Here is a 15,000-nt window from a genome sequence, read left to right as displayed (position 1 = left end):
CAACCTTGTTGCTGCTGTTGGTGCCATGTAAAAAGGTCTGAGTACACACTGTAAAGTGGTTGGCATTAGGAAGGAAGGGCCTCCAGGCACAGAAACCTTATCAATGCAGACAGCAGGGATTGGTGCAGAGCGGTGGTGGTGGTGGCGGTGGCAGCGGTGATGATGATGATGATGAAGTATGTCTCCAAGTAGCAGAGGTGATGAATTCAAGAATGTGGCCAAAGTTGTCAGGAAAGTGATAGATAATCTTAAGGACTTCTTATCAAATAATCTACTGGGTGTAGTCGTTAGTGTCACATAATTATTTTTAATTAGCTCTTTAATCTTTCCTACACTGAATATTTTAACACTAACTTATGAATCTGTCTGTCTGTCTAACCACATCAGAATTCCTAATTAGCCTTTAACGATCCCCGTATTAATGTTAACACTAACAATCGGCTTCTGTCCTACTATATAATTATTTCTGGTTAATGGTCCCTACATTGAATATTTTAACACTAATTTATCTATCAGTCAGTTTATCTGTCTCACCATATAGTTAGTTCTAGCCAGCTAATTAATGCTCCCTGCACAAAACATATTAATATTAATTTAACTCAATACATATTAGCAATACTCAGGAAAACAACAACAATATCTAAGGCCTCTGATGACATGTGGAATTGAACATTTTCTACCCACCCCATCTTGAAAATCTACAAAATGCCTGCCTTCAGTGGATCTAAGACAATTCTCTCTCTCATTCATTCTTTCCCTCTCTTGCTCTCTCACTAAGATATTACCATAGTAATAACAAAAGACTTGTCAGTTGGTGTTGTTGATGTTGTTAGCTATAGGACATCCCTTGTTTGCTAGACCTGTGATGAAAGCCAGCTGTGACTATATATACATACATACATACATACATGCATGCATATATGAATATATATATATATATATTACATATTACCACCAGTTGTCAAGCGGTGGTGGGGGAATCCTCAGGCACATCGACACCCGTACACACATGTGCACACGCACACACACACACACACACACACACACATGCACAAGCGTGATGGGCTTCTTACAGTTTCCGCCTGCTAAATCCACTCATAAGGCTTTTGTCAGCCTGAGGGCTATAGTAGAAGACGCTTTTCCAAGGTGTCACACAGTGGGACTGAACCTGGAACCACGTGGTAGGGAAGCAAACCTCTTACCACACATCCAATGAATGAGATTGTTTATTCTGAGAACGACATTGTAGAGTAGGTGTAACATGCCAGATCTGGCCAGTTTGAAGATAAAACAGATAGAATATTTGAGCCAAGTATAGTTGGTTTGAATGCTAAAAGATTAAAAATCATACCCAAGACTACACACACACACATTATACACCAAATTTGTAAAAATATTTTTCTGAGAACAAACCAGTAATTCATTGCATTATATATATGTATATATATATCTGTTTATTGCCACACTGTATAGGATGAGTTAAAGTGTTTCTCCTTTATCCTGTATCGAATCACAGCTAACATAGGCTATTACTGCCATAAACACGTGCAGCTGCATTCAGAAATGGTGCAACTAGAAAGTTTGTATCTCTTTTTCACCAGATGTGACTTCATTTATCACATAATATTCAAATGCAAACGGAGGTTTCATACTGTAACCTTATCCTTACTACAGACATGCCAGCATCAAGTGGATTCGGTTACGGCCATATCAAGGAATTTATCTGCTGCTTCTTCTGAATTTCACAACAGAATGCAAGCAAAAAGCTCACACAGGCACCCACGCAAAACGTGTGCATGCACGCCCCCCCCCCCCCATCCTCACCTACATATACATAGATTTATTCAAGAAGATATGTGTTTGTGTGTATATATACATATGCACTCTTTTACTTGTTTCAGTCATTTGACTGCGGCCATGCTGGAGCACCACCTTTAGTCGAGCAAATCGACCCCAGGACTTATTCTTTGTAAGCCAAGTACTTGTTCCGCCGGTCTCTTTTGCCAAACTGCTAAGTTACGGGGATGTAAACACACCACCATCGGTTGTCAAGCGTTGTTGGGGGGACAAACACACACACATACATACACATATATGTATATGTCTGTATTTGTTTGTCTCCTCACACCACTTGACAACTGGTGTCGGTTTGTTTATGTCCCTATAACTTAGCTGTTTGGCATAAGAGACTGATAAAATAAGGAGACTTAAAAAAATAACTACTAGGATCGATTTGTTTGAGTTGACCCTTCGAGGCAAAGCTTCAGCATGGGCACAGTCCAATGACTGAAACAGATAAAAATAAAACATAAGATTAAAGATTTGAAGTATGAGACATATCTCGGAAATGTTGTTGTGGTGGGGGAAGGCCTCCTGAAAGAATATATTTATCTCCATTGATGCAGATTGTATTAAAGAAACAAAGAATATTTACTGAATATTCTGGCAGATTTGATTTCAATTTGGGAAATATAAACCTGAAACCAAAAATGCTCTTTCTGAATCTACATTTTCCAGTATGTCGTCGCTAAAAGGTTTTGTTGAAAAGATGATTTTTTTTTTAATGTAAGTTGTAAAGTCAAAATGGCAATTATGGAAATATGAAGAAAGCTTTGCCTCTTCCCTAAAATCACACAAACATGACGAGAGAGAGAGAGATTCAAGGGGATTCTTAACCCATACAGTACTTTACCATCTAAAGAATGAATGCCTTGTGAAATATAATACACTGACATCAAACAGAGCAGTTGTGCACCAGAAAATGAGTTAAGTGTGCTTAAAGATGGTAATCCATATGTGTGTGTGTGTGTGTATCATCATCATCATCATTGTTTAACGTCTGCTTTCCATGCTAGCATGGGTTGGACGATTTGACTGAGGACTTGTGAACCAGGAGGCAACACCAGGCTCCAATCTGATTTGGCACATATATATATATATATATATATGATTCTGCCAGCTCACCACCTGAAATGATAATAAAAATAATAATAATCTTTTCAAATTTTTAGTGAGGGCCAACAATTTTAGGTGGTGGGGGAGTAATCAGTTCAAACCCAGTGCAAAAACAACAATGATATATATCTATACACAGGTACCCATATGAATATATATATATGTATATATATATATATACATATATACATATGTAAATATACATATACACATACATATATACATAAGTAAATATGCATATACATAACCCATGCTAGCATGGAAGGCGGACATTAAACGATGATGATGATGATGATGATAATATATATATGTATACACACATGCACAGACACACACATTGTACATATACATACATAAACACATATCTGTATTCCGATACAGATTGCACGAAAGTATTCATTTATACACACCTGTACACATCCATCCAACACTAACCAACAAACACTTCTTTCCTGTTGCAATTATTTTTAGCATTTATTTCTCTTTGTTTTTCTTTTTCACTTTTTTTACCAATGTATCAATGAAATATTCCATTCAAAATCAATACATAAATCAAATATTTCGACAACCACAGTTCCACCAATTGAATTATTCCACAAACTTACTGAGCTGCATCTCAAAGTACCATCCCCCAAATGTAATTATAACACTTTGAAATTTTCGCTGCTTACCAGCCGCAGTTGCATGGACAGAAAGATCTTTCAAATAATATTAAGAACGTTATGAGATCAACAATGTACTAACACAGGTTATCTAATCTGGGCATCTCAGAAGTCAAATCATCTTTTGCACATGAACTTAATTATGACTGTAATTGATATCTTTGCTAGTTGGAAGGTTAGAAAAAGTTCTCTTTGCAAATTAATATTATCAATGTGATATTTTTGCGTTGGTAAGATAAACTTGTTTTGATAATGTTCTGACATAATGTTACTTAAGTATTTTTATGTATATCACCAGGAGGCCCTGACTTAGATATCCACTCCTTTTGGGAGGATCTGTGTTGGCAAAAATTATATGAAATGATATTCTTGAGTTTGGATAAGTTCGTTGCATGGCATTGGAGGGAGCAGCAGATAATGATGTTTCAGGACTGAATGTATATCTGTGTGTGTGTGTGTATCTATCTATATAAAGATATATATATATATGTTTATATATAAAGATATATATGTGTGTGTGTGTGTATGGAAGGCAGACATTAAAAGATGATGATATCTATCTATTTATCAATCTATCTATCTATCTATCTATCTATCTATATATATATATATATATATATATATATATATATATATATATATATATATATATATATGTATATTTCAATTAGGCATAGTGATACTAATAACCTGGTGTTAGTACTCAATATACTTCTGATACATAACAAACAAATTATTGGGTAGAGAGTTGTAATAAGAAATTTGAATGACAAAAGAATAAGTAATCATGTTATGAATGAAGTTCATCGCATAATTACTCACTCGTTTGTCATTCTAGTTCTTTATCACTGCTCTCTCTCTCTCTCTCTCTGTATGTATGTATATATATATATATCATCATCATCATCATCATCATCGTTTAACGTCCGCTTTTCATGCTAGCATGGGTTGGACGATTTGACTGAGGACTGGTGAAACCGGATGGCAACACCAGGCTCCACACACACACACATACATATGTGTATATATTTAGATATACTACGGCTCTATAACTTAGTGTGCTTCTCTTTCAGTGTTTTTCATTGTGTGTGTGTGCATGTACTTATGTGGTTTGTTGTGTATGTATATGTGCATGGTTGGAGGTATATATATGTGTGTGTGGGAATGTGTATGCATATGTATGTATGTGTGTATGTATGTACATACATGCTTGGTTGTGTGTATGTATGTGTGTGTGTGCATACACATACTTTGTTCTATGTATGAGTGAGTCTATGAATGATTGTGTGAATGTGTATGTGAGTGAGTGTGTATGTGTGAGTGAGTGTGTGTGTGTGAGTGATTGTGCATGTGAATGAGTGTGTGTGTGTGTGTGTGTGTGTGAATGAGTGTGAGTGATTGTGTTTGAGTGTGTGTGTAAGTGTGTATGCTTGGAGGCATGTTTGTAAATGGTTGTTTGTGTACGAGTGTGTGCGTGTGTGTGTGTGCGTGCATGCGTGTGTGTGTGTGTGTGTGTGTGTGATTTTATGCATTTATTGATGAGGCAAGTGTTGATGAACTGGAAGCCAATTCTAAATAATTATATTCCTTTTTCCTTTCTTTCAGAAATCAGGTTTGAAATGATTCTTTAAGGGCACAGTCAGCATGTTTGTGAGCATATGTATGTGTATGTGGGGTGGGGTGGGGGCTGTTCCCTAAATGGAATTTTAATGAATGAAAAGGAATAATAGCAGAGAAAATTGATGTATAATTGGCAATGAGGTCAAAAGGTGACAGATAACTGCAAAATTTAAGGTCAAGGTCATTAGAAAGTGAAAGTATGTTGGCAAACGTGTGTGTGTGTGTCTTGGGGTGGGGGTACGTATGTTTGTATGCATACCATATATGTTTTAGAATTTAAAAATAGAACTGAAGATTTTAAAGATAAAGGTCATGGTGGTGGTGGTGGTGGTGGTGGGGTGAGTTTGACATGTGTAGAACGTTTGGGGAAATTTAATCAGATGTGGCTATTTCTTTAGGGATAATTAAAAAAGAAAGATAAACTAATCTAATTATAGAGTCTTCTTTAATTAGAGAAGTTAATTATCTATGGTCTCTCTCTCTCTTTCCTTCGATTTCTTCAACTAAAAGACAGTGCTCCGGCATGGCTGCAATCAAATGGCTAAAACAAGTAAAACAATAAAAGAATATATATATATATATATATATATATATATATATATACACACACACACACACACATATATAAATATATATATACATACACCACATACATATATATATATACATATATATATATATATATATATATATATATATATATATATATATATATATAGATGTAAGGTCAAGGGATCGAGGTGTAGGAAGAAAGTTAGCTTCAAGCAGTCCGTAGTAAATATTAAAAAAACTTCTAGGGCCAATTGTGGTTTATTGAGACGGAAGGTTGCCCCAAACTAGCTGCAGTGAAACCAGTGACCAGGCCATGGTTAGTGTGACAAAAATTTTAACACCAATTAATAAATGTTTACGTGAGGTTAACACTCACACACACACCGGGTGAAATGCTTAGCGGTATTTCGTCTGCCGCTACGTTCTGAGTTCAAATTCCGCCGAGGTCGACTTTGCCTTTCATCCTTTCGGGATCGATTAAATAAGTACCAGTTACGCACTGGGGTCGACGTAATCGACTTAATCCCTTTGTCTAAGGTCCCGTTTAAAGGTGTGTAGTGGCATATTTTTCTCTTACACTATAGACATACTCAAAGACCTTCACAGTTTGAGGAACTTGGTTTTCATGGTGTCCATGTCACACCTTACAGCCTTTATAGTGTTTACAGAGCCTGGAGCAACAGTGAATATTCAAAGAGCCTTCAGTCCTTCATGTCAGCTCACCTTTTTTTCAGTTACAACTTGAATTTTTATGCTATCTAACGCCGCTGACTGTTTATTAATACATCAAGCTATGGTTATTTTCCAGGAGGTTCTGGCCACACGTCTTACGGTTCGTCAACCCGCGTTGTTGAATTACTTGGTGGATTAAAAAAAAAAAGACATAAAAAAATCGTCAAATTTGGCCCGAAGCCCTGTAATTTATTCACTCAATACATTTGTCGAAGTTCAGGTATCTTTTATTTTCTACTTGTTTCAGTCATTAGACTGCGATCGTGCTGGAGCATCGTCTGGAAGTCGACCTCAGTACTTATATTTATTTTTAAAGTCTGGTATTGGATCTGTTTTCGCTGAATCGCGAGGTTATGGGAACGTAAACAAACCAACACCAGTTGCCAAGCGGTGACGGGGAACAAACACATACGTGTGCGTACCAAATAGATTCACAAGGCTTTGGTCGACCTATATTGTGTAATATAATTACTGAATCCTATTCTATTTTGCAAGGTCCACATAATATATAATATATTCACCGAATACTTCTATTTTGCAATGTCTTGAGAAGTAGACCGCATGAGACATGGCTCATCTTCGGGGGGGGGGGGGGGGCGACATCACTAAAAAACGAATTCAAGATAATTTTTTGTTACGCGTACCACTCAGAAAGTCCTCGAGCTGCAGATTGCCCATGACTGGAAAAGATATATTCACTAAATATAATTCAGTTTTAAGAGATCCATATGGTGTAATACATTCCCTTAAAACGGTTCTATTTTGCTGAACCCGTATAGTATAATATATCCACTCACTACTCTGGGAGGCCATATAGTAAATGTATTCACTCGATATTTCCATTTTGCCGGGTCTATATAGTAAATGGTGGAGGCGCAATGGCCCAATGGTTAGGGCAGCGGACTCGCGGTTTCGATTCCCAGACCGGGCGTTGTGAGTGTTTATTGAGCGAAAACACCTAAAGTTCCACGAGGCTCCGGCAGGGGTGGGGGTGGCGAACCCTGCTGTACTCTTTCACTCTTACTTCCTGTTTCTGTTGTGCCTGTATTTCAAAGGGCCAGCCTTGTCACACTGTGTCACGCTGAATATCCTCGAGAACTACGTTAAGGGGTACACGTGTCTGTGGAGTGCTCAGCCACTTGCACGTTAATTTCACGAGCAAGCTGTTCCGTTGATCGGATCAACTGGAGCCCTCGACGTCGTAAGCGACGGAGTGCGAACAACAACAACAAAATGTAGTAAATGCTACAATCTCTAAATATACTGCTAGTTTGCCAGGTCCTTATAATGTATATATTCATTCACTGAACTCAGTCAAAGCCTTTATCAACCGAAACAACCCATTTGTCTCCCTTGAATATGTTGTCCCACACACGGTGTTATATGTTTACTCTTAATTTACAACCTAAGATCGATAAATCTGTTTACTCTTATGATTAACTATATATACTTGTTTTATTGTAAAATTGACTTTATTCTTCTAAAATATGTGAAAACAAGAGACTTTTTTTTCCATTTTAATCACAAAAAATCTATTAAAACTCCCTTAATTTGCTTCCATGTGATAGTTTAAGAACATTTATTATAGCTATGTATACATCGCATTTTCTTTAAGTTTATGGAATAGAATTTATAAAAAGCAACAGTTTTTGTTGGATTTATAACATTATCATCGGTTAATGGTATTATTCAGATAGAAAAGACTGATATACAAGGCAAGATAATTTAATCTCCTCGGGCTCATTTTAAGATGGGAACTATTGTTTGTATATTCAAGATGGAGGTTCGACGCTGGGAGGTTTGTTCATATTGCAGGTAAGAAATTCCTCAACTGAAGAACCAATTACTGTGGCCTTTCACCTTTTCAAACCTCGCTGTTATTACCCTCCATAGAATAAACTAGTCTCAGTGCGGTTTTATTCGCGTTTCTCATGAGCTATTTCGGCCGTGCTGTCTCGGTGATGGCTATTTTAATTTATCGGAATAGCCAGTACGTTCGTTGGCTCTCTCTCACAGACAGCCCCTTTCAGTGTCCTTGCTGGCGAAATCGTCATCGCTGGACAAAAGGCTATCGTTCTCTCTTGTGTAACATTAGTCAGCTCGTTAAGAACGACGGGGATCTATGCATGCGTATACGTGTTTGTGTGTGTGTATACACGTATATATATATACATATATGTATTATTAATATAATTCATAAGCAAACCAAATAGCTTAATTATTCTTTCTTTTATTTTCGTTTAATGCTAATTAAGAATTTGTTTCTGGATTTGTCTTCATATCCGAAAAAGAAACAAATATTAAATTACAATATACGACGGACTTTTATATAGTTTACTCGTTGACAAGGTTGATATTTTTATTAAATTTTTTTTTAATGTATAACGTAAACAAACAAACCACGGACTATTTTGTTGAAGAAAAGCAGAAAAAAAAAACAAAAAAACTTTTAGCTGATCTAGTAACATGTATATATATAATATATATATATACACACACACACACACGCACGTTTGTTCTCTCTTCTTAATGCTTCTTACTTTTTCAAGAGATATTAAAGGGATGCGAGATCACCACCACACCATCGCAACAACAACAATAATTTCCTTACCTTGAAGGCGGCATATCTAAAACATTATATACAATTAGGGTAAAAATTCTATGTAAACATAGAACGGTGGTTTATTTTAAACTAAACTCTCGGTCAATTTTCTTCATTTACAATTTTATATGGATAGTGCTTGATACCTTGGGCAAGTGTATTTTACTACAGCCTCGAGTTGACCAGTACCTTGTGAATATAAATTGTTTGATGGAAGCTTGTCATACATGTGTGTGTGTGTGTGTTTGCATGCATGCGTACGTACGTGCATATGTGTTTACTTTATAGCAGTTTAAAAATTGCTAGTGTTGTGTCCCTCTTTGTCCCGTAACCTAGCGGTTCCAGAAATGGAGTCCGATAAAATAAGTAATAAATTTCGATACGATCGACTTGAAGACAGTTCCCCCAGCATGGCTGCAGTCCAGTGGCTGAAATCATTACAAGAATAGCGGTGAGAGTATATAGTCAAATGCAACGGGTCCAGTATAATAATTATTATGGTCATTTCGATGCAAGGTGAGAAGCAAACTGAACTCCGGCGCAGTTTATACCCAAAACGTATGGTGGTGGTGGTGGTGACGACGATGATGATGATGATGATGACCACTCCATTATTTACACGAGGATGAAGTAAACAAGCAAACCAAAGCAAAATGCATGTCACTAATTAATAACACAAAGCAATATACTAATTGTAGGGTGTGTCTGCTAAAGCAAAAAAAAAAACAAAACAAAAGAAGTGTAGTAGTAGTAATAATAATATTTTCTACTATAGGTACAAGACCCGAAATTTGTGGGGGAGGGAACTAGTCAATTACATCGACCCCAGTGTTTCACTGGTACTTAATTCATCAACCTAGAAAGGCGAAGTCGCAATAATAATAATAATAATAATAATGATAAAGTAACAAACTTTATAATATGAACGAAGCGAAATAATGTCTGTTTGTTGCTTTTGTAGCATAAAAAGAAATAACTATGAATAAAAGAAGAAATATGAATAAATATGGTGGTGCCCCAGCATGGCCACAGCTCATGAACTGAAACTGTCCCCTTAAACTAGCCTCTAGTGAATCCTGATCGATGAGTCTGGGACTGCTTTGTTCCTTATGCTCTCTTTTTATGATGACAGGTATGGTTTAAGGGTGATTTTGACTGCTATTTCTAGCAAACCGAGCGACCGGTTATAGGTTTCCTTTTATTGTTATTTAATCCCTATTTGGTTCAAGCAAATCTATGATCAAAACGTTCCAACTGCACTAAGAATTAACTGTTGCTGCTACTGCACAGTTTTCTGGCTGTTGTGTTCCATACATGAATGTTAGACATCCAAGTTCAAATCAACCTGACTGTGATTAAATTTGTTGTTTTTTTTCATTCTCTGTTGATGGAGTTGCACAATACAAAAGTCATCATTATCACTACCATCATCTTCCTTCTAATCATCATCATCATCACCACCAACAACAATGCCATCATCATCGCCATCACCACTACCATCATTTTCATCGTATGTCCACTTTACATGCTGGTATGGGTTGGGTGGATTGTCAGTTCTTATTGGGAGCCACTACTCTCATAGACTGGTGCTCATATATGTCTTTTCTACTTGGTTTCTATGACTGGATGCTCTTGCTGTCACCGACTACTTTGCAGAGTGTACTGGGTGCACCTCTCATGTCACCAGCAGTAGAGAAGTTGTCAAGTCTTTGGTGAGGCAGGACTTGAGGAGCAGGGGCTTTCTGTCATGACTAGTACAGGAGTGAAGCTACCTACCTTGTTCACTGTAAGTATTGAGAGTAATGAGGTATTTTATATACTACATATGACTTTAAACTGCATCTATTAGTGGGGCCTTGATTTGGGAGTTCGAAGCTTTGAGGTGTGTGGAACAACTTCTTAACAACTATTTGTTCCTAGGTCTACTCTGACCTGGAGTTATAGCAAGTGTCAGGGTCCCAGGTGTGGATTTATTAGCATGTTGAGGCTTGTTGCTTACTTACGCATGGGGAGACTGGGTCTGGCAGACTCTGCAGAAGAAACCTTCGTGGTTCAACAGAAGCGGAAGACTGCTGTAACAATGCATTGTGGGGTATAGAGGGCAAGATGAGGCAAGTAAGACACCCTGGTCATCTACTACATCTGTCTCCATCCCCAGGTGTCTTGACCTGGTCTTGCCACTGGACTGAAGATGGTCGTGGACGAGAGAGTGAGGTTTAAACAAAATCACAATGAGGATGACTAGATGGTCCCCATCACCCTGAGGGATGGGCTTGTATTTTATATCACAGATTAACCCTGCTCCTCTACAAAATGTCTGCTCAATCAGGCCTGACCTGGGATTGAACTTTAATAACAATATGCATGCACAAATAAATAGGTGCAAGAGTGGCTGTGTGGTAAGTAGCTTGCTTACCAACCACATAGTTCTGGGTTCAGTTCCACTGCGTGGCACCTTGAGCAAATGTCTTCTACTATAGCCCTAGGCCAACCCAAGGCTTGTGAGTGGATTTGGTAGACGGAAACTGAAAGAAGCCCATCATATATATATATATATATATATATATATATATATATATATATGTATAAGTTTCTGTGTCTGTGTTTGTTCCCCCTACCATTACTTGCTGGTGTGTTTATGTCCCTGTAACTTATATATATATATATATAGAGAGAGAGAGATGAGGAGCTGCTGAAAAGTTCCTGGCTTTGGGTAAAGGAAAATACTAGAGGATCAGATAATTATGAATTTATTAAAATATTCCCCTCTCATATTAATGCATGATTAATTAAATGTGAATAAATAGGCATTGCTTTTGATGGAGTCATCTGAATACTAAAGGGTTAAAGTATCTAATCACGGATATATTTTTTTCTACCCCTCTTCCACGCTTACCAATCAAATGTTAACTGTGCATCTCAGCACCGTTTGAATTCAAATTCTCATCTTTTTTTCAAATGTTTCTTTTTATATATATATCTATTTCTCAAAAACTAACCTATTAAATAATTATACATACTTTTCATCTTTAACCCTTTCGCATTTAAACTAAATATTTTTTTATGTTCAAACTGGCCAGATGTGGCCTCTCACACCAACTCTATAATGTCATACTGAAAGTAAACAGTCACATCATTGAAATCTCAAATCTATAAGATAATGCATGATTAATTAAAAACAATATGAATAAATAAGCATTAACATTTGACAGAATAATCTGCATTCTAAAGGTTTAAACTGGCCATATCTGGTCAAAATATTCTACCTGTTGTATGTTGAAACAGGCCAGATCAGGCATGTCACACCTACCATACAGTGTCATTCTAAAACATTAACAGTTACCTTATCAAAATCTCATTGATACAAGGTAATGCATGATTAATTCAAAACAATGGGAATGAACAAGCATTACATTTCACGAGATAATCTGAATGCTGAATGGTTAATCCTGAAAACATGCATATGCAGTGATGCTGCTGCACTTTAACAAATGCATTCATTTGCTATTTTCCGCAGTTGATCTCACCGCTGCCTTGTTACAGCTCCCCATTTTGTAGCGCCTGGGCAACTAGAAGGAGAGGGCAAAAATCTGCAAAGATTAGGGATGCAGACCCCCACCACCACCACCACCGCACCATCTACCACTGCTCATCTGACTAAACGCATAATAAACAAAACAAATAAAGAATGAACTGTAATGTCTAATCTGCTATTAACTGTTTTTTTATTCTCTTTCTGCCTTTTTGCTCTTGCAGATTAACCAATTCTGACCATAAACAATAATCTTTGCTTTGACTACCCTTTTCTCTAACCATCTACATGCAAAACGACAATGAGTTCTTCTTCACGTAAGTGGCAGCATTTTTAATTTCTTCCCACCATTCGTGTCCTGATCTTCTACTGCACCTCTTCATGCTGTAAGGGGGTTATTTTTAGGTGGGGAACAAAATAGATAATGGTATATATATATATATATATATATGTGTGTGTGTGTGTATACATGCACACACACGCTCAAGAAAAAGCATAAATAATAGGCTTCACATGTTTCTTTATTTGTGCATCTTTGACTTACAGCTGTTTCTGGCATGCATCATTGGTGTGTTGTGTTCATGGTTCCATGTACTCAATCAGATGATTGATTGACTGAAAAATTTGAACAACCTTAACAAATTCTATTCCATGCACAGACTCTGAGGATGATATTTAAGATCATTCAATTTTTTTCAATCGTACAGTCAACTGATTGATTAATATGGAACCATGAACACCCCTACAATGTATATCAGAAACAGCAGTAAGACAAAGATGCACAAATAAAGAAATATGTATTATTGTGTGTCTGTGTTTGTCCCCCCACCATCGCTTGACAACCAATGTTGGTGTGTTTACGTCTGCATAACTTAGCAGTTTGGCAAAAGATACTGATAGAATAAGTCCTGAGGTTGATTTGTTTGGCTAAAGGCAGTGCTCCAGCATGGCCACAGTCAAATGACTGAAACTGTCTAATACTTGACAGACTGCTTCCATGAACGTCTTCTTGATAGTTTTCACAACACCCCTGGTCTCCTTAAATATGTGGCTTTCAGTTTCTGAGGCCATTTCTGCCATCCTATCTGTCGTAGGATTAATCCAATGCTCCAAACTCCCTTCGACTGTACAACTTCATGAACAAAGATTTCATTTCAAATTGCACTTTTTTGCTCACCGTGTCTGTGTGTCACTGGCACTGGCCACAACTAGGATTTCACTTTGTTTGATGCATCTTCTCAAGCACAACAGATCACCCAAAAGTCTCAGTCACTTGTCATCGTCTCCGTGAGGCTCAACATCCGAAGATCATATTTCACCACCTTGTCCCAGGTTTTTCTGGGTCTACCTCTTCCACAGATTCCCTCCACAGTTATAGATTGGTAAGAGCTCAAGTGGATTAAATACTGATCGGTAAAGATCAACTGGATTAAATACTGTACACACATGTGCCCCTGTGGGTATGTGTTAATAATAATTGAAACATAAGCAGAAGAAAATAGTACATTAGAAATTTAACCAGGAAAAGTTTAATTCTAGACTGTATTTTTAACGAAATACTTTGTCAATGCTTTTCAATTAGTTTTGAAAAATTAATCAAGTATTTGAAGATATTTTAGAAAATATTAATCAGTAATTAATTCTTGGTTAATTTTGAAAAATTAATCAGGAATTTGAAGATATTTTAGATAATATTAATCAAGAATTAATTTTGAAAAATTTATTCTTGGTTAATTTTGAAAAATTAATCAAGAATTTGAAGATATTTTAAATAATAACTATTTTTTTTTTTTTTTTTTTTTTTTCTGTTTTCAGCTGTGGATCATGTTGCATCACCTGTTAGCCTCAGCACTGCCGCCGGTAGCCAAATTTCATTTGAAAAAGATGGTGAAAATTATAAATGTTCTATATGTGGTAAAGCTTTTGGTTATAAAAATGGTCTTATTCGACATGTACGCCTCACCCATGATAAAGAACGTCCATTTCAGTGTGACATATGCCACCGTCGATTCGGCTATAAGAATATCTTACTGGAACACCAGAACATTCACTTTGGTATTAAGCCTTATGCTTGCAACCTCTGCGACAAGAAATTTGCTGCTCGCTCCAATCTGGTGCAGCATCGTCTGATACACAGGAAGCCGTATTGCTGTCGAATGTGCAACAGACGATTCGACAAAGAAGTCCAGTTGCAGCGCCATCTGCTCACCTGTCAAGGCGAAGCGTTACAATGCAGTATTTGTAATTACGCAGCTAGCAATCAAACATCACTGAATGCGCACATTTTTGAAGCTCATCCGCCTCAATATTATGATACACGAGACAAAAACCGGGTGGATCTTGTG

The 15,000-nt window shown here is 36.9% G+C and overlaps 1 protein-coding gene across 2 annotated transcripts in view; it reads left to right on the top strand.

The window, feature by feature from the left end:
* The first annotated feature begins 7,921 nt into the window (after positions 1-7,921).
* LOC106876514 (uncharacterized) overlaps positions 7,922-15,000 on the top strand; it is an 8,214-nt gene continuing 1,135 nt past the window's right edge. Inside the window, exons 1-4 of one of the 2 annotated variants that reach the window (XM_014925091.3) lie at positions 7,944-8,336; positions 10,780-10,909; positions 12,880-12,972; positions 14,471-15,000. The exon at positions 14,471-15,000 is cut by the window's right edge and continues 1,135 nt beyond it. In XM_014925091.3, the coding sequence (XP_014780577.1) occupies positions 12,957-12,972; positions 14,471-15,000 (546 nt within the window). In that variant the 5' untranslated portion in view covers positions 7,944-8,336; positions 10,780-10,909; positions 12,880-12,956. Of the gene's footprint in view, positions 8,337-10,779; positions 10,910-12,879; positions 12,973-14,470 lie in introns of both variants that reach the window. The other variant, XM_014925092.3, reaches the window with a different exon arrangement.

Source organism: Octopus bimaculoides, chromosome 26 (assembly GCF_046866305.1).
Source record: "Octopus bimaculoides isolate indiv1 chromosome 26, ASM4686630v1, whole genome shotgun sequence".
Classification (NCBI taxonomy): domain Eukaryota; kingdom Metazoa; phylum Mollusca; class Cephalopoda; order Octopoda; family Octopodidae; genus Octopus; species Octopus bimaculoides.
This window is presented reverse-complemented; position numbering and strand designations above follow the sequence as displayed.